The sequence below is a fragment of the Zalophus californianus genome, chromosome 8 (genome assembly GCF_009762305.2).
Source record: "Zalophus californianus isolate mZalCal1 chromosome 8, mZalCal1.pri.v2, whole genome shotgun sequence".
Lineage (NCBI taxonomy): Eukaryota > Metazoa > Chordata > Mammalia > Carnivora > Otariidae > Zalophus > Zalophus californianus.
In genome coordinates this window covers 64,991,431-65,012,385 of record NC_045602.1, presented here as the reverse complement: position 1 = coordinate 65,012,385, position 20,955 = coordinate 64,991,431, and the positions used below count along the sequence as shown (strand labels likewise).

Genomic DNA, 20,955 nt, shown 5'->3' with positions numbered 1-20,955 from the left:
ACTGTTTAAAATCAGTTGTTTCACTAGCATTTCGCTCAGCATATTTTAAAAAAAGTTACGTGAAAATGTATTAGTCAACTGAGAGTAGTAGATAATTCTCCAGATATCAGTCACAAAGATATATAGCCTTTTATTTTAGAATAATTAAATGGGATGTGATAGAATGAAGTGCTTGATTGTGTTATAATCTAGAAAGCGACGGAGCACACAATGGTGTACAACTTTACCAGGCATTTGCTTACCTCTACGACTTTACAATAACCACGTGAAATATGAACCTTGATCTTTCCAGTGACCTAGTCCTTGGCTTACCAAGAAGACCTGAAGTAGAACTTTAATCCTTGAATGAGTTTTCCCCACTGTGCAGTTCCGACTTTAGCTACTGTTATTATTTAAAAAAATAAAAGAGTGTTTAAGGGAAGAACAGGACTCTCCTCAAGTTTAAACAATGCCAACTTACCCAAAGGATTTGGTTTAGGGAAAGCAGTTATTAATTTTAGAAATTCTTCTAAATCTAAATGCCCTGAAAGATCGAAGGCCCCATGCCCAAGCAAAAGCATGCTAGAATTGATATGCCTATCATCTTGCCAGTTTGGGAGGGGAACATTTGAAACAGAAGGGCTGGGCAGCAGGAGGTTGGAAAGGAAGAGTTGAAAGGAGGGATAGCCGAGAATAACGGCCTGCCCAGTGGGATTACCAGGCAGAGGGCCGACTGCTTTGCGTTGCTGGGTCCTAAATGAGAAGTTCGCAGTGAACTCCGCATTCACCTCAGAGGCCTTTTCAAAACCATTCCTAAGGGTGGTAGCAGGTAGGGAAAGAGAATAGTAGGGGACCAGAGCTATTCAGACAAGAAGAGCTTCCTTTAGAACTGCTTCATTTTGGAAACATTTCATCTCTACAGAGTAAGAGGATGTCCAAGATCTGGTGGTGATGTTGGGGGCTGGGGGATGGTAGGCCCCTTCACCACCTTTAAATTTCTAATAAGTTCCCTATTATTTGTATCGGGCACTATTATGTCCGATTTGATCTGAATTACAAATACAGGAAAAGATGGACATTTTTCCCCCAGAAGGTGTTGGGGCTATTATAATTGGCTTTCCTATGTCATCGCCTGCTATTAACATAATTATTAGTAGCAGTGGAGGACAGAGCTGGAGAGGTCCCCTAAATGTCCTATTCCACAGCTGCTTCTCCCTGGTGGCTAGTGAGGGTGGCGGCAGGGCCTGATTTGATTGCATAATTCTTTGAGCGTGGAAAAGAACATGGCTCCAGTTGGCTTGTGAGGTGGCAAGGATAGCCTTCAGGACAGTGACAAGGGAAGGGGGAAGATACTCCAAATTGCAAAAATGATAATCTTTGTAAAAATCAATGAGAACTGTCAATTTCTCTACAAATAGTATGGTCTGCATAAAACCCATACTTATAACTGTTGCTGCTCTCAGATTTTCCCTCCCATCCCAAAATGCACAACACAGAAGTTCTTCTGTAGGTGCTGGAAAATAAATGTCCCTAATCGCAGTTGTCTTCCATTTATGAAGCCATCTTCAGTGGCTCCTTCTCAGGGTATTAGAGTCATAAGATCAAGGTAAATGGGGCAGTTATTAATCTGTTAGGCATGAAGAAAATATGTAGATTTGTTGGACAGAAACTAAAATCAGGCCCTTCGAGTGTCATGATCTCCATAAAAACAGGTTTGGAAAATTCCCATTTGGCTGCTTTTTCTAGGAGGGTACATAACTGAAGTTTTCCTTTTTCCCAGTTCCTGTATGGGTGACTATGAGTCTCGTAGGCCAAGTTAAACATGCCCAAGTGCTGGTTTTTCAGCAATGAAGTCAAAGAGTCACTAAAGTACAAATATGTAATTTGTGGCCATAGTTACTTTTTAAAAAACCAAAAACTAATTCTTCCTTAAAGAAAATGCTGAGTTTGAAGAAGGGTTTTATAAGACACACCGTTTCTCCAATGCAGAAGGTGATGTGTGCGTATTTTCTGAGACTTATGGAATATAGCATTTGTCTTGCTGAGTGAGCATGTTTAACTCAGCTGCTGAGTAACTCACAAATTTCCTACTCGAGTATCTTTAATTAAAAATCATTCTTGAAATGTTCTTAATGGGCATTCCTGAGGGGGCATTGTTCTCTTTGGCAAATCAGAAATGACATCTGGACATGCACAGAGATGGCTCTTGGTTAAGCGTTCTTGCTGGTCAAGCAGCAAGTGTATTCCAGTTAACAGGTTGAGAGCATCTTAGGACAGGCTAGATAAAACTTAAAGCGGCTGATTCTCATTTGGCAGTGCAAATTGAATACTGAATGACATCTATGCAGTTATAAACGACTTTTGTTTTAATAACAAAGTTGTTGATTTTCTACTAAGGGTTCTTTTAGGTTGTCATCAGGGGCTGATGGGAGTAACAGTCCACCCAACTCTCCAGCTAGCTTCAGTGGACATACCACACCTTCTCAGCAGCCTGAACCCGTGGTACATTCTCTTAAGGTAACCAACTGTGTCCAACCGTTTATCCAGATCTTCAGTTGTGTTGTGGCTTGTTCGCTATAGTCTGGTAGTCCTCACAGTCTTGTTTTAACTGTAGATACTATAATTTTTGAAGTATAATTTTTTTTTTGAAACGAGTTTGAGTACTCCTGGTTGAAATCTCTAGTTTTATCATTTTGTTTTGAGTAATGTGATTCATATCAATCTGCATCGAAGTTGAAGTCTGATGTGCATGTATATCTATATGTGTAAACTCTCGTTCTGGGTATTTGATGTGCAGTGTCCGTAGCATGCATGTCTTCAAAAGAGGGAGTCAAGAGTTGGCCAAAATAAGGAAGGATACCCAATTTTTCTTTCTTCATGCAATTGAAGTACATGGTGCAACCAACTGAAAGAAAATCTTGAACTAAAAACCTCCTCTATTCCTCATTAAATAGAAATTAGGTCTTCAAACTCTAGTTAATGCTCTTCCGTAGAGTATTAGAAAATAGAGGGTCTTATTCAGAAAGCTAGTTTTATTTTTGGCTTTTACTTCAGATCCTCCAAGGACTTCAAAAAAAAATTTAGCTGAAATTTATTTTCTTTACCAATAGTGAGCTTTCCACTAAATAAGTACCATATGTAAAATTAAAAATATAAATATTATCTAAGAGAAGAAACTGATGCAGGCAATAAAAAAAAAAAATTAGGACAGTTCACTGAAATTTTATCAATTCCAGGGTATGAATCACTGTCCTTCAAATCATCTGTAATTCCTAACACATAGCCTTGATCAAACCTTTCTGAGCCATAAAGTAGGCAGCGTGCTTCAGTCCCACACTTGCCGTAGGAATTTCACAGCCTCACTAAAATGTTTTTGGTTTTGGAATGATTTATCAGCAGCCTGGAGATGCACTCTTTTGGAATGGGCCACACTTCCTTTGGCATGCATAAAGCAAATAAGCAGATACGAAATGCAAAATATGCATTTGATTTGGTTTTAGCAGGAGACTTAGCTCCTTCAGTCATATTTTGCTGTAACTTCCATGAAATGAGTTGCTCCTCCCAAGCATATACTGCTTGCGGATGAGGGAAGGTAGCAGAACCATGCTGGTGGCCAGTGCAATCTTGTCTTGGTTGGAATAACTCACCAAGTGAGCAACCGAGAGGAATTCGCGTGGGAAGGCACACCAGAATGAGGGGTGCTGCCCTGTATCCGGGGGGTGCCGATTTATCAACTGACCACCATCTTGATCTCTGCCAGAAGCATTTGGACGCAGTTTAGCGTGAGCAGCATGCTAAACGTGCTGTTACTTGAGCATGAACCAGACGCTAGCTATCTGAAAAGCATCCTAGAAATAAAAAGAGTGGCTTCAATCCTGTAGTGTTAGCATCTGCACATACTCCAGCAACACATTGCTCTGCTTTTCGGATTGAAAACGGTTTCCACCTGTTGCCTTATTAAATGGCAAGTGTAGTTTGAATCAGATCAGCATAGTGCATAGCACTGCAATCTTTCCCCAATTTTTCACTGCACCTGTGTTCCTATGGCCTAAAAGGAAGGGAAGGGCAAGGGGGAGCTCTTCAATTTTCTCTGAATTTGTTCTCTAATTTTCATATAAAATTTTTATCTCAAGAGAGAAAGATACTATGTTATAATCAGAACATGTTAAGTGTCCTCACTCAGCAGATGGGTAGTACTGAGCAACTGAAGCATAAGGGGAGGCTCTGGAATACAGAATATGTTTGCTTCCATGAGTTAACTGTGTCATGAAACAGAAATATGTGCCTGTGGTAAATGCATCTTAGGGATATCACAATGTAAAGGAAGAAATGTAGCCACTCACGCATTTTGTTTTTAAAAGCCCACAGATCCTAGAGCTGATTTATAACAAAGTTTCTTTGTTGTGAAAGAATTAGAACGATGGCTCAGTTTCTCATCTTCTGATAGATTCCAACCCCCCCCCCCCAAAAATCTCTAGGCTTTAAAACAAAAAACACTCTGTGGTTGTGGTTTGGGAGGAAAGTGTTGTAAATCAGTGTGAGAAATTAGCCCACTTGTAGTAACACCACATTTATCTTGCTTTAAAATTCATGCTATTAATTGGAGCTTCATTTAGTAGAAATTAACTGATTTTTGAAGTACACTTCTCTGAGGTGCATTAGAAATTGAATTTGTAGGCAAATGAGCTTGTTCCAGGAGTTTTCTATGAATATTCACTAAGCGTAGTCAGGATTTCCTCTGAGTGTATAAAGAATGTGAACGGACTCTAATCGGAGTAGCAGGGTGAGGCTTGTTTCCTACCGTGATATCCTCCCTTAAAGTAGTAGTACCTACAGAGTAATAATGGCTAGACGTTTTGAGTTAATGAGGGAGTAGTTTGTGAATTAGATTATTGCAGGATTGAACTCCAGTAAATATCCATGTAGACTATGAACTTGACATGAAAGTCCCACTTCATGTTTCATTTATTTTGGCTCAGCTGTTCATTGGTGCCAGTTCTCAGGTGACATCTTTAGGTGTGACCATCAGCATTGACCAGGATGACAACAGAACCAAGGAGTTTAGCAATGTCGCAGTTCAGTGGGGATTCTTGGAGGAGCTTTTATGAAAAGTGTTATTTTGGGGGTTTTGTTTTCTTGGGTCTTTTTGCTCTATTGTGCTTTGGCTTATAAGTGGATATAGAGAAAAATAACACTCGAAACCAAAGTTTTCTCCCCTTTTGACCTATAGAAAGTATGGCATGAAAACCTTATAGACCTATTTGAAGAAATACTGTTTTGAATCCATTTAGAGATAACATGGTGAAGTGGAATCATAGGCCTCTAAAATTGCTTAAGAGCATCTCATCCCAACACTTTCTTTGCTCTAATGAAAAATAAAGTGTTGCTCAAATGTTTTCACTGTAAGGAGCCAGTTTTTCTCTTTGATATTATCATTTGCATAGGCCTTTTCTAGGCCCTGGGAACATGTCCAGGCAAGAACTGTGATGTCAGTAGCGTCCATTTTCACTCGAGTTCTTATGTACATATTCCTGGGTTCTGACCAGTTTCACCTATCAGTATCTTTTAGTCCTCTTTTCTATAGGCCATGTCTACATATCATCTGGATTATTTGGCAGATCATTAATTATATTGCTTACCTTTACAGTGGAGCGAGAATTTCTCCAAATGGTTGACATAGTCACGTTATCTTGACCCAATTAACTAAATTCATTAATGTCTATGATTAGATACATTCAATTGACTATTAGTGATAAGATTGCTTTCCATGACCATTTGAAAGTCAAGTAGAATTGATCCCTTTTAGATTTCAGATCCACTATTTTAAAAGATTTTGCCATATATTAATCCACTCTGATATGCAGACAGGAGAAAACCAAAGGTTTTACAAAGTGGAGCTCTTTGATGGTTTAATTCATAACTAACAAGTTTTTTTCCATGTGAAATTTGCTTTTCTTTTTCAACAAATCCAGGTCTTGGATGTTCAGGAAACTATAGATCGTCAACAGGGTAAAGAGTATGAAAATGACCTTAGTGAGACAGAAAAAGCTATAGTCAGAGAAATGTGCAATGTAAGTTTAATGTGCTTTATTGTGTATTCTGTGTTGAAAGCTCCATCATAGCTTAGTTACCACTTTATGAATACCTGCTTTTTTAAAATGCTGGCCAAATGCCTTTATATTTTTATGTGAAAACAAAACTAATTCCCCTTGTTTTTATCTTCAGTATATTTTAGTGCAGTTTTATTAACAGTCATAAAATATTCAGGGAAGCGATAATCAGCCAATTCTGGATTCCAGAATGATCTATGAACATTTTTAAAAATTTATTGTCTAAAATAATTGTGCTAGTTTTGAGAAATAGGTTTCTGTTTCATACTTTTAAGCAGTACCTAAAAATCAGTGTTTAAAAACCTGTGATAAAACACAGCTTTCCTCAGACTTTTATAACCATACTTGGAAAAAAAAAAAAATCACGTGATATGGGCACTTCATGTCCTGCAAAGTAGTATCTTTACCTTTCAGTGGTGGATAAGAATAGACACATAGAAATCAGAGCAGAACAGAGTTAAAAAAAAAAAAATTGACATGCTGTTTTGATGCATATCAATAATGTGATTTGGATTTTATTATTAATCCCTAGCTAAATTTTGAGTAATTTGCATAGGTATATCATTTAATCAGAATATAATTGAAGTTTGTTAAAAAGCTAAATAGAATATTGTAGGGGAATACATTTGTTAAAAGCAAAAATCAGATTATATTAAGCACTGATTTTAATTGGCTCTATATTGTACTTTTATCCTCATATTCTTTGTCCATTAGGCTATCAAAATTGCTTAGAAATGCTTTTAAGCTATTAGGGCCAGATATTCTCATGTATCTACTTCCTTGAGGTGTTCTTGGAATCCAGTAAATGTTTTAAGTACCCCTGGGCATTTTATATGTGCTGGGGCCACGGTTTTAGTCTCCTGCTTCTTTGTGTTGTAGCTGTTTTTCTTTTGAAATTCTTTCCAAGTTATTTTTCTTTCCTGCATGTTTTCAAAAGGTCATTGGTTTGAGAAGTCATAATTTCCCCCAATGCACCACTCTTCACACCTTCTGTAGCTTTTCAGCCTATCCTTAGCGTTTTCAATTTGAATATTTCCTTCAGATTAAAAAAGTTAAGCCACACACCTTAAAAAAAAAAAAAAAAGCCTTTTGCTTCTCATCTGTTGACTATGGAATGAGAAAGTTCAGACTTTAGGAATTCTAGAACTAGAAGGGAGCACAGTGATCATTCCGCAGGTGGTTCTCCAAATAGTACAACAGGATCCTTTGTAATTCAGATGGAGTTTCACCACAGCCCCTAAGCAGGCTGGAGAGGAAGCTCTGGATATGATCCCCACATTTGCATTTTATGTTTGAAGAAGCTAAAATCCCAAAATAAAGTTGCTTGCTCGAATTGTTCTCTAATGAACAGTAAGTCAGGACTATACCCAGATGTCCTCGGGGTAAATCTGGGGACTTCCATTTTCTTTCCCCAAGAATGAAAAGCAATGCATCTTCCAGAAATGTGTGAAGTTCTGTAAAAATACAAGTCAGGATTGCTTGTTTTCTTGCCTTTTTGTTTTAGATATGACTTCTGGACATTAGAAAATTCATTTCTTAGTCACAGAAGAAACGTATTAATGGACTGGGTCTCGATTAGTTCGTGTTGATCTTTTTGTAGGCCTATATTTCCAAAAATGCTTCAAGAGACCATATGCAGTGGCAGTGGTGTTTTTCCCTGTAGAAGGTATTTTCAGGAAGCCAAAGCTTGCCCTCCTTGTTTGCCTTTAGCAGTTCTTGAGGGCTTTTCTACTTTTGTCTTTGATTCCCAAAATTTGAGGAAAACATGCAAGCCAACACCAATCTGATGATTAGCACTCTTACATTTGGAAACTTATTAAAAGCTAAGAGAAAAAGATGTTGATTTAAAATATTTTTGTCACCATTACAAATTATTTGAACATTGAACACACATAGTCCATACTGGAGAATAAAGGGAAAAGCAGATTTGAGAAATTTTCACAGATAATTTCTTAGAAACAAGCTAAGGTTGTTAAACCTAGTAGAGGAACTATGTGCTTTTATGATAATGTCACAGAAATGGAAAGTTTTCTTATAATGTGAGATCAGTTCGAAGACTCAGAACTTAGCATAGTAAGTTTTGCCTGTTTCTGGTGTTCCTCCTGGAGCTCAGTTGTCAACACCTATACAAGGAGTCACAGGAAGTGACTGTTAACATCATGTTGATTAGTAAGAGGTGCTTTTATTCCCTTCCCAAATTGTGCCACAAAAATAGATTTCCAGTTTCTTAAAGTGCAGTATATTTCTTTTTGTAATAATGGTTTTTTTTTTTTTTTTAGGTCTGTTTGGTTCTTGTAAATTCCCTGAGAACAGCTGAAATACTTGACTGGTGGACTCAGACACCCACCTATTCTTTTAGTTAACAAGTCACTACTCTGTGTCTACCTTAGTATCACTGGCTCGTTTCAGAGTTCTGCCTTTTTGGACTCTTTCACCACATAGTAATTTCAGGGTTAAGGCCCATGGTATCCTACAATGGAATACTTGGAGAGTGCTTGCAGTTTGGAGTTGTAACCACCTAAGGCTTTGTGTCAGTGCTCCTGGAGGTCTTTGGCTTAGCAGCAGAGGATAGATTCAGACATTCAAAGCATTCTGGTCAGCTGTATTTGTATATACCATGTAAGGGCTAGAAAGGGTAAGTCCGTAGCATCCCTTGGCTCCCTGATTCAGTGTTTGCACCTTTTCACTGTCTATTAAGAAATGAGAATTTCCCCAACTCCCTTGTGGGCAGCTTGAGCCCTCCATTGCTAGATCATTCCTTTCCTACTATTTAAAGACCATTAGTACACTCTTCTTCAAATAGGACAGGTCATTTCTGCCACATAGTTGTGTCCACAAGAAGATGAATGGCTTCGTTGGCTTAGGAGTGAAGGTAGACAGAACCTTATATTCTTATGTATAACAATGAATAGTATTGGGTGACCCTAGAGTATCTGCTGTATTTAAAATAAATGCAAAAAAAAAAAAAAGTATCAATAATGAACCAACTGGTGTATTCATGTTAGAGCTATGTAAATTTTTAGGGAAAGAAAATAATCTTTATAGTGAATCATCCTAAGGAGGGTAATGACTTAATCGGGGGAAGGAGGGTGCATTTTCCAATTAGCATTAGCATATTGGCATATCATTGGTGAATTCCGTGGTTTTACTTTATATTCAATCTCATCTTTTGCTATTGTCCCTCTAAAATGACCCAATTTTTGCTATATTGTATCTACTTATTCTTGAATGTATTAATATTTTTCCTGCATTTGGATGTTCTCTGCTTAATCTGAGATTTTATACTATTTGGTAGCTAAGATTTATGACTGAGGGTCCCCCACTCTATTGGGAAAGCCAGGGAAATTTACTAGTGGCCCTAAAGCTAGTAGTTCAGGGCTTAAATAGCTCAAGAACAAAAATTCCTTCCTTTTCCTTAGTGGATTAAACATTGTGGTATCCCTGGTTCAAGATGTAGTATACAGAAACCAGGATGATCTTGCTCATGTGTTCTTAATTCTGGCTATACAGAATTATATTAGGAGCTTTAAAAAAAAAAAATACAGATGATGATGCCTCCCCTCTACCAGTGCAGTCAGTCTGCGAGTGGGAGTTACTGTGTAAGCTTCAAGTGCACAGTGTACAGCTGGAGTTGAAGACCACTCATGAACTAGAGTAAGTTGGCACATCTTTCTTGAATTTTGACGCTGATTGCTGACAAAGCCTACTAGTTCCCTCTACTGTGCAGCTCTTCTGAGTTAGAAACTTCCATCACATTTCACTGTGTTTGAGCTCATTCATGGAGGTATTTCGTCTAGTCTTCACATTCCTCTTTGCCCCTTCATAGATCCCCCTTTAAAAACCACAAATCTCTTTGTGGATGGGGCAATTAAGACGCTTATTTTTATTTACTTATGTATTTTACTTTTCTTAAGGTTGTGTGGAGGAAACTTGGAGATGCTGCAGGTTCCTGTCCTGGAATTAGGCAACATTTGTCTGGAAACCAGTACAAAGGACCAATGTGAAAAGCACTCTTTCAAACAAGATATCACCACTGCCAGAGAGAGAGAAAAGAAGAAAAAAAAACCTGGACTCATTGAATAACCTGGAGTGATTGTGTATTGCATATATTTTCCCTCTAAAACCTTTAGTATTACTGATGCTGTATTTCACGTCTCTCATTTCCATGTCCACAACAGCTTTGAAAAATCACCATTTGGGTACCACTATTTTCATTAGAACTAAAATGTTTTTGACTCCTCAGATCTAAGCTTGTCACTGGGAAACCTGCATGATTGGAAAAATCCAGTAGGGCCTCAGTAGGTTTGAAGGAGTTAACTCATTGCACAGAATGGTGGGACTTTTCTAGCATGCTGTGTTGAGGAAGAGGGGTCTTCCAGCTTTCCAAGTTTGGGAGTTGGGCACCTACTTCTTATAGTCAACAAATTACGAATTCCTGATGCATAGTGAATTTGGATATAAGATAAGCTTAGGTTTCTGGGATTTTGTTTTGACTGTTGAGGTGCTAAAAATACCACATAAATTCTCTTTACCAGCTAAAAGGGTAGCAAGACTTTGTAGAGTGCTTATCAGAGAGTACCATTTATTTCAAGTGATCAAGATAAATATAGCTTTTCTTTTAATCTTGCTATATTCATGAAGACACATCGTGGGGACATACCAACTTCCATATTCATTCAGTGTATCCATTGATGTTATTAATTCCAGTTAAAGAACAAGCAAACATAATTTTTCTAAGTGTTTCCAGCTGTGAGATGTTAATTTCTACAGTTTAGTTTCTAGATCTGTTATATTTAATAAACTTTATGTAAACTTTAAAATATTGCACTGCATTTATGAAAAAAGCTTTCTTTGCCTACAGCAGCTAACGTTTTATGAAACTGACGCATGTCCTTCATTGTTGAGGCTAAAAGCTCTTCAGATTGCTTGAGGTTTGAAAAAGAGGTGTGCTAGCTTTGCTTAGTTTATTTTTGGTATATATATACATATTAGACTGTATCGGAAATGCTATGATAGGTATTTTGTGTTTTTTTTCAAATGCAATGATAGTTTCTTGTATGAATGTGCAAGAGGCCTGTGCCAGAATGCTAAGTTTTTATTGTAGTTTAAAATTATAAAAGTAGGAATGCAACAATTCCCAGTTTTTAGATTTCTTCTAAATTACTCAGATTGGATTCATAGCAGATATTCATCGTTGCTGTTGTTTTTAAATGGACTCATTACAGTGTGTTATTGGTGAAAGAACGTAAAGGACTTTCGTTATACTTTTTAAAATGTTACTGTGATGAAAAAACAGCCCTCTGTTTTCAGAAAATATTTATGAATTAATTTACTATAGAATTATCTCTAATTATTGTAACTGGCTTACCAGTTAAGCTTATCTTTCTTTTTGAAATGTTATATTATTACTCTGTAAAAGAAAATTGCTTGCTATATTTACACCTTCTCTTGTAGAAAAGCTTTCATCCTTAAATTGTTGTATTCCTACGCTCTGAAGACATTTAAACCAAGTTTTTGTGCCTGCAGTAGATGCTGCAGAAGCTAATACAAGGAACAGTGGTCTTTTGACAAAATACTTGTGTAAATTTTGATACTGTATTAAAACTATTTTTTTAAAGTTCTGCATAAAATTGAGTATCAAGTATATGTGTTCATCTTAGCAATGGTAATAAATTATTTAATCTCAGTGTTTTTCCTACAGTGTGTAGATTTCTAATAGTCACTAAGTAGCACAGTGTTTCTGGATGGTGGTATTAATGATGGTAATACAGATGATTATCTTAAATATAAAACAAAGGACTCTTTCAAAATATGCTAATGAGGGATTTAATATTCATGTTACTCAATTCACACCGTTCTAATGCAGTTAAAAATTTAGAATCGTATTTAAGAATATTTAAAAATCAGTTATAAAATCTTTCACTTGTTATAATTCATACACATTAAAATTAATTACCGTTAGGGGCGCCTGGGTGGCTCAGTTGGTTAAGCGACTGCCTTTGACCCGGGTCATGATCCTGGAGTCCTGGGATCGAGTCCCGCATCGGGCTCCCTGCTCAGTGGGGAGTCCGCTTCTCCTTCTCCCACTGTCCCCTCTATGTACTCTCTCTCATATTCTCTCAAATAAATAAAAATCTTTAAAAAAAAATTACCGTTAAAGCAGTCAATAAGAGGAAATATACTAGGGGGAAATACTGCAGAGTGGAAAACTTGTCCTCTATACTTAAGAAACATATACACATATGGCCAAGACATAAATTGGCAAATGCACACATACACATGCTCAGATAGAGAACACACCTATTTCTGGGAAACCACTAAGACGACAGGAATAAGGCTTCCTACACTGAGCATTAGCCTCAACTTTGAGTCCATGGCCTGAATCGTGCTATTACCTAACATGTTTATCAATAAAAATATGTGGCATCATTCTCTTATGGGACCAGTTTATGATCTCCTTTTCTCTGGAACAGAGGTTAATTTATGCATCTTGGCAGAATATTTTTACCAGCCTTGAAGCTGACAGACTGACAATCATAATCTAAGCTTTTCAAATAAATGCCTTTTAAGTTTCTAGCACATGCTGAAGGCATAATAGAAAATTCAGATAGGATGTGACATCCAGTAATACATCATTGGATGTGAGCGTGTCATGCATCACATTGGCTGGAGCCAACAGAAAGTATGCTTTATTAAGTACAGCACTGAATAAAGGCTCTTTGGCTTTAGCAAAGCAGACTTTGGGCCAGCAAGTTCAGCATTCACTCTATAATAAGCTCTGTGAGTTCAAACAACCTAACCTTGCTGAGCCTGTGTCCTGACATGCTGAAAGGAGAGAACATCTATCTCATTGCCTCATCTTAAGGTTCCTTAGAGTCTCCACCGTTCCAAAGCTCATGGTCTTGACAGTCCACAAGGAACAATAAGTCTTCAAAGACATAGGAGCCTAGACCCATGAGCTGCGGCGATGTCATACCATTAGGCTAGGAGAAGGAACCACATCAACACAAAAGGTCTATTAACCACATAAAGAGATTCTAGCTGCACAGTTCAACTTTCAAGCTGTTTTCTGTAGATCATCCAGCCTATATACCCTCAGGCCTTATCCTGGCCAATCCCAGATGGTAATGGTGGAAATGGAGAGGAAAAAAAGGGATAATGGTCTTGATTCTCATAGGAACAACATGTTTGGGAAAAACAAAATTTCCACAACTATTTAATTCTGTAATTTTCCTATCACTGAAAACATTTGAGAATAAAGACATTCACATAAAAATGGTAAAATATCTGCGCTAGCTCCCTCCTCTTGCCTTAAGCTCCAAACATGGTAGAAGAGCTATTTAATTTATAATCCCACTAGAACATAATAGTGAACCAGCTCTGTGAACCAGGAATTAAGGTAAATTCTTGAGAAATGGAAGACAGAGTATCTGGTTGAAACAATGGCTTCAATCGTTCAAAGCACGTGATGGAGGGTATTGTTGACAACAGAACAGCTGCAAGGGTACTCCAAATCAGGCAGAATTTGAACCTGCATTGCATGGGCTTCTGGGGCAACTGACGGTAGTTAAACATTTTAACTCCTGCATATAATCTCTCCCTCCTTGGGTCAGACAGAGAACAAAGGATAATTTCTCCTAGGCCAGAGCAGAGAGTAAGGATACTTGAATTGGAGGCACAGGGCAAAGTCTTGCACTTTTTAAATACCCAGAGGAAAAGGGACCCTCTGTGCCCAGATCATTAGTGCTGACACAGCCTACCTAGAAGTTTGCCCCACCATGCCCCTTACACCTAGCGTCAGGTAGCTCCCAAACACAGCATCCCGACCCATTTCTTCCAGCAAGTTGTGTGGTAAACACAGCAGGTTAATGAGGAAATATGCCTACTAAGATGGGTATACAACCAAGTATCACCCAACATTGGAGGGAAGCCATGACTATGAATCAGAAGCACACAACTTAATGGATCCAAGGAAAAGAATTAAAATTAAAAGAGATTTTCAGAAGTATGACCAGTATTCTCAAAGAGGATAAATATTGCATTCATTATAAAGAATTTCACATCTTGAGAATAAAATGTTAGTGTGAAAAACTCAATACATTGGCCATATAGCAGACAGAAAGGACACTGCTGAGAGCAATTTAGCAGGCTTGAAGCCGAGAAATTTTGCCAGAATTTAGCGGAAGATTTTTAAAAGTCTGAAAGTTAAGAGAAATGTCTACTATTGTTCCCATGGTGCTTTCCCTTACTTCCTGTACCATCTTCCTTCATTCTTCCATCCTTCTCTTCATAGTTGTTTTTTTAATTGCCTTAAGTTTTAATGTCAAAGGCTATCTCAAAACCATTGGAAGTAATAAAACACACGTGCAGTACAGTCTCATTTCACTGAGATTCAAGACTGTTGAATCACAGATCTGTACCTCTGAAACAAATAATGCAATATATGTTAAAAAAAAAAAAAGATAGCAGGAGGGGAGAACGAAGGGGGGGAAATCAGAGGGGGAGACGAACCATGAGAGACGATGGACCCTGAGAAACAAACTGAGGGTTCTAGAGGGGAGCGGGGTGGGGGGATGGGTTAGCCTGGTGATGGGTATTAAAGAGGGTACGTTCTGCATGCAGCACTGGGTGTTATGCACAAACAATGAATCATGGAACACTACATCAAAAACTAATGATGTAATGTATGGTGATTAACAATAAAAAATTTGAAAAAAAACAACCAAAAAGAATGTCCCTTTAAAACACAAGATCCTGTCATTTTTACAATAGGGTTTTTCCATAGTTTTCATGCCCAAGTTATAATTCCATCTGGTCTCATTACCAAGAAGAATTTCCCTTTCCCATCATAGGACCCTTAGTTTTCTAGAACCTGTCCTGAAGCGATAGCATACAATATACCTCACAATGTCCATGGCAACAGATTCATATGCCAATCAGGAATGCAATTTATAGAAGCAGAAAGTGTCTGAAATTGGCCTTTGATTCTATGGACTCATTGTTGGGTTTGGGCCAAGCTGCATGATCTTACCATGGCATTTCAGATAGGCCTTATTAAAAAAAATCTGTTTTCCCTTTGTAGCAATCTAGCTTAGGTGGGAATGGGTTTCTGACAGACCAAGTAACAGTCTCTAGGGTTTGTTTGTTTTCTTTTTAACCATCACCATTCCCCAGGCTCAGTCTAGTCCTTGTATTAAAAAGATACACATACACACGCACGCGCGTGCGCGCGCAAACACATTGATTGGTTACCCAGGATTCATTTTTCTTTTCCTCCTAAGAGAGCCTTCCTTTGCTTTAGAAACATACCCCTCCTCTACACTGTTCAAGTAAATCCAGAGAAGCAATTTCCAGTTCCGGAGCTGAATCTTGATTAATGCCTAGACTCAAAGCTGGTCTTGGTAATCTCATTCTACATGTTAATAATTGGCTCAAGAAGCCAGTCTTAAGCCAATCAACACATGGCATTCCTATAGTCCATTTGTGGCAATAAGACCTAACAAGGCTCATTTCAATTTAAACTCTTAGAAGAAATTTTATTGGATGGGTAGAGGAGAGGTTTTTTCCTGTCTAGTGTTGGATGTGCTAAGAGTTTTCTGTTGCCTGAAATCATGTGGGCTATCATTAGAAAAGTCATCCTGAAGAGAAAGCCTACACGAAAATGTAGAGCCAAGAGATTAGTGGAGAAAGGTGGCTGAAACACCCATTATTGTCTGGAGTCCACTCTGATTCCAGACTCTCAAATAGATTCAATTTTTCTATATTGTCTTAAACTAGTTTGATTTAGTATTCTGTTACAGACTGCCCAAAATCTTATTCAATAAAATTGTATACTGTATATGCCATGACTTGGATATATGGTCTAATACAGCAAATTGGAGGATACAACAATAGCTTAGTTTTATTGAAATAAACAGAGTGTGTGTAAACAAGCGATTCCTTTACTGTCACACAAAAAAAAGAGGTTCTATATTCTCTTTATGTGATAGAATAAAAAGAAACTAGCAAGTAGGGCTTCACAGCCTTCCTCATTCCTCAGCCTTATTTTCCATCCCTTTTGCCACTCTTCTCCTGACCCCTGCCATCCTCCAATCCATCTGGGAAACAAGGTAAAAACAGTGCTAAGGAAAAATCTCAATAGTAAGGGAAGACTGCACAGCCTTCTTCTATATCATGACTCTTGTGATATGCCTGATCATCGTCTATTTGGTGAAGGTATCCATACATAGTACTCAGTTTCTCTAATCCCCTAATAGGAGCAGCCTGGTTTGCACAACAAGGGAAAGCTTGAGTTAGGCCAGATACAGTGTCCACACAAACCAAGACACATTTATAACCCTCACTCAGAGGAAAGAGAGTCAATATAATCAATCTCCCGATCCCTCACCAGTTGGGAACTCAGGTGGATGGAACTCAGATTCTTTTGGTAGTTGCCTTGAGCATCATTTAGAACATACTGGATGTGGTGTTAGTCCATTAGCCAAGTCAGTGTATTTCAAGGGTAATCTGGCATCTTTGGGCAATATGCCTTCCCATCCAGCTGCTATGGTGGACATTTTTTCTATATACCCAGTCTGCTCTATCTACTGAAGTGTCAGTTGCTAGGGCTTATACCTGGGCTAGGGCATCAGCTTCCTGACTGCCAAGAAGTGTCAGTGCCTTATGAACCAGGACATGGAAGGCAGTGAGGACTGCCTTAGGCTTTCACAGGCCAGCCCAAAAGTCTTTCCATGTATCCTGACTCCACAAGGGCTTAATCGTGATCATCCATCTCTTAGTATCTCATTGTCCAAGCCATAGGGTTAATCACTTTGAAGAGCCCAATGTCAATGCAAAGGGTTAACAGCCAGGGCTCATGAGTGATCATTAGCCAAACAGTTTTGAGTTCAGCCCATGGCTGCTGTGGTCCATTCCTGTTTCCATCCAGATGGTGTTAGTATTGGGCAGAAGAGTGACTGTAGTCCATATGGGCAGGTTGCCCCAACCGGACCCATCTGTAGACCCATATGAGACATGAGTTGGAATTTCCCCCCACTCCATTTCTACAGGCCACAGGGGCCACCATAGGAATAGGAGAGTGGACATTTACAGGGTCTACCAACACCAGCATTGCTAAAGACAGTAAGCTGGCAAACATGGTGTTCCTCTGCTGCAGATAGGCATGCCACTTAGTCAAAGTGGGGTTTGAGTCATGGGAGAGGTGAAGGGATGAAACATTCTTAACCCACACATTGATTCAAAGGGAAGTTCTTACCATGATAGGCTGTTCCTTCCTGAGCAGCTCTCCTGAAGGAGTGCACACTGCTAGCAGCTGTTGCTCTATGCGATATGTCAGGCTTCTGCCCCCTTCAAAGCTGACCAACATTCTAAGGGTACACTCTCCTTCTGTTGTCTCTGCCACAGCACCTAACCTGTACCTTTTAGAGTTACAGATACATCTAACTCAGAGGGTGACCCTGCGTGGGAGATGCCCAGAGCTTTAATTTACTTCTCAAGTATTTTTGCCTTCTCAAAGGTGGCTTGCTGCTATGATCCTCGGACCCACGTGTGCTCTTTCTTTGCCAGATAGTAAAAGGGTAAAAAGGCACTATGCTAAGTGGAAAATAAGAGCTTTCCAAAGCACCCAAATCCTATAAAGTCTTGCACTTTTTCTTATGTTGGGGTTGGGTAAACGTGTACCTTATCAGTATGTAAAAGATGAAATTAAATGGGGTAATTTATGGCAAGGGAGGTTTCAAAATGGAGCCAGGGGACCCTTAAGGAGATGAGCCTAATGTAAGTCTTCACTGGAGAAACCATGAAGTTTTAAATGGACCAAACCACCGTATTCTAGAGACTTGTGAATATACAGTATCGGCAACTTGCTACAGTAGGAAACTTTGCTTATAGTCTTAGCAACAAATTATATACAGTCAAGATTATATTCAGTCAAGATTAGTTTTCTGTCACCAATATCAGTCAAAATTCTTTGTAAATAAGATATACAAGGAAATCCAGGAAAAATGGCAGATTAGAAGGATCGTCAGCTCACCTAGTTTGACAAACATAATGAAGCAATAACTACATCTATTACAACTAACAGATCTGCCACAACTAGTCAAAAAAGAGAAGGTCACATCAAAAGGGGAAGGAGGGGCAGAGGCATGGTCTAAAACCAAACCCCCAGCACAACTAACCACAAATGGGAGGGCTATCATGAGCATGGAGGCACAAGGGGATCAGACCCCATATCTGCCCTGGGGACCTACACCGGGAAGATGAATCCCTGTAGTATCTGGTTTGAAAATCAGCAGGGCTTAAATCCAGGAGAGCCTAAGAATTATAGGAAACTGAGTCCCTACCCTTAAAAGGCCAGCACACAAATAATTTGGACTGAGACACAGCATAGCAGCCGCAGATTGAAAACCACCTGGGGTATAAATCATGAAGGAGTTTTAACTAATCTTAGAATGTGTGCTGGAGTGCAGGGATCTGCAGGAGATTTGTCCTGGTAGGCACTTTTCTTGCCCTCCATATATCTGCTATCCAGTCTAGACATCTGGACCCTTTCAGGAACCAGTTTGAACACTCTCTATATAACTTGCTAACACCTCCATTCCCAGCCTGGCATTTACCTGAAGACCCTCGCCACACAACAAGACCACCCAGAAAGGCACAGCTCCAAAGCAGCTCCTGCCCTATCAGACCTGGCAGGCAGCCCTGACAGGATGGTACCATTCCAAAGTGACTCCTGTCCTGAGGAGCAGAGGTGATAACCCCACACACCAGTATGCCTGCATTTCCTGTAGCCAAGTCTCCCAGCATGCTGCATAGGGAGAAAGCCCTGCCCTTTGGTGTAACACAGTAGTCCCAGCAGCTAAATGTAGATAGCCAGGCTGAATTACAGCCCTGCCCACAAGGAATCCTACAAAGGCTGCAGCTAGGCCTTTCAGCAGTGCAGTTATCAAACCTTGCCCAGTGTGCCTAGAGCAAATGAAGATCATTGCAGCCAGCTGGGCTGAGAGCCAGTCCAAACTACCAGCATACCCACAGTAATTGTGCTTAGCCACAACAGGAGGGAGCACACAACCTACTCAGGGGTGATATCTGGGACACCTGGTCTTGGTGACAAGTGGGGGTTTCACTACAGGGCACCACGGGGCGTCTTCTATACCACACCACTATTTAAGACCAGTAGAGACAGCTATCTACCTAATACACAGAAACACAGAGGGTTAGGCAAAATGAAGAGACAGAGGAATATGTCCCAAATTAAAGAAAACAATAATCACAGAGCTAAGTGAAATGGAGATAAGCAATATGCCTGATAAAAAGTTCACAATAATGGCCATAAAGATACTCACCAGACTTGAGGAAAGAGTAGATAAACTCAGTGAAAACTTCAACAGGAGATAAAAAAAAAATATATAGAACAGATGAAGAATACAACTGAAATGAAAAGAAATACACTAGAGGGAATTGATAGCAGATTAAAAGATACAGAACATACAGAACTGATCAGTCATTTGTAAGACAGGGTAATGAAAAGAAACCAGCCTGAACAGCAAAAGAAAAAAATAAAAACACGAGAACAGGTTAAAAGACCTCTGCCACACCATCAAGCATAGTGACGTTCTCATTATAGGGATCCCAAAATGAGAAAAGAGAAACAAGGGAGCAGAAAACTTAATTGAGGAAATAGCTGAAAATTTTCCTAATCTGAGGAAAGAAACAGACATCCAGGTCCAGGATTCATACAGTCCCAAACAAGGTGAACCCAAGAAAGTCCACACCAAGACACATAATAATTAAAATGGCAAAAATTAATGATAAAGAGAGAATCTTAAAAGCAGCAAGAGAAAATCAGCAGTTACATACAAGGGAATCCCCCCCATAAGGCTATGGGCTAACTTTTCAGCAGAAACTTTGCAGGTCAGAAGAGAGTAGCATGATCTATTCAAAGTGCCGAATGGAAAAAATAAAATAAAAAAACTACAACCAAGAATACACCATCCAGAAAGGTTCTTCAGAACTGAGGAGAGATAAAGAGTTTCCCAAACAAAAATTAAAGAAGTTAAAGGGAATTCTTTCAGTGAAAAGAAAAGGCTATAACTAGAAGAAAATTATAAAAGGAAAATGTTTCACATGTAAAAGCAAACATGTAATAAAAGTAGATGAATCCCCTATAAACCCAGTAGGAGGTTAAAACACGAAAGCAGTAAAGTCAATTATATCTTCAACAATTAGAGGATATACCATATGACAAGATGTAAAATAGGAGATCATATATATAAAACATGGAGAGGAGAATAAAAAGTTCGTGCTTTTACAATGTGTTTGACCTTAACCATCAACTAATATAAACTGTGATATCTATGTTATATATGAAGCTAATGGTAACCACAAATCAAAAATCAACAATACACAAAAGCTGAAGAGAAAGGAACCCAAGCATAACACTAAAGAATGCCATCATACAAGGGAAGAGAGCAGGAGAAGAAGAAAGTGACAGAGAAGAACTACAAAAATCAGGAAGAGGCAACAGTACATATTGATCAATAATTACTTTAAATGTTAACAGACTCATGGCGCCTGAGTGGCTCAGTCAGTTATGCATCTGCCTTCGGCTCAGGTCATGATCCCAGGGTCCCGGGACCCAGTGATACGTAGGGCTTCCTGCTCAGTGGGAGTCTTCTCCCTCTCCCTCCGCATCTCCCCCTGCTTGCTCACTCTCTCAAATAAATAAAATCTCTTTAAAAAATGTTAATGGATTCAGTCAAAAGACAGAGTGACTGAACGGATACAAAAACAAGACCCAGAGAATGCTAGCAAGATGGCAGAGTAAGAGCTCACCTCATCCCATAGATGCAACTAGTTAACACTCACA

General features: G+C 39.0%; 1 protein-coding gene across 6 annotated transcripts in view; it reads left to right on the top strand.

Annotated features, from left to right (window-relative positions):
* CCDC85A (coiled-coil domain containing 85A) overlaps nucleotides 1-12,107 on the top strand; it is a 208,359-nt gene extending 196,252 nt beyond the window's left edge. The window contains exons 5-7 of one of the 6 annotated variants that reach the window (XM_027622573.1): nucleotides 2,377-2,496; nucleotides 5,952-6,050; nucleotides 10,004-12,107. In XM_027622573.1, coding sequence (XP_027478374.1) covers nucleotides 2,377-2,496; nucleotides 5,952-6,050; nucleotides 10,004-10,093 — 309 coding nt within the window. In that variant the 3' untranslated portion in view covers nucleotides 10,094-12,107. The remainder of the gene's footprint in view (nucleotides 1-2,376; nucleotides 2,497-5,951; nucleotides 6,051-10,003) is intronic. The other 5 variants (XM_027622568.1, XM_027622575.1, XM_027622569.1 and 2 more) reach the window with 5 other exon arrangements.
* Nucleotides 12,108-20,955: the final 8,848 nt, after the last annotated feature.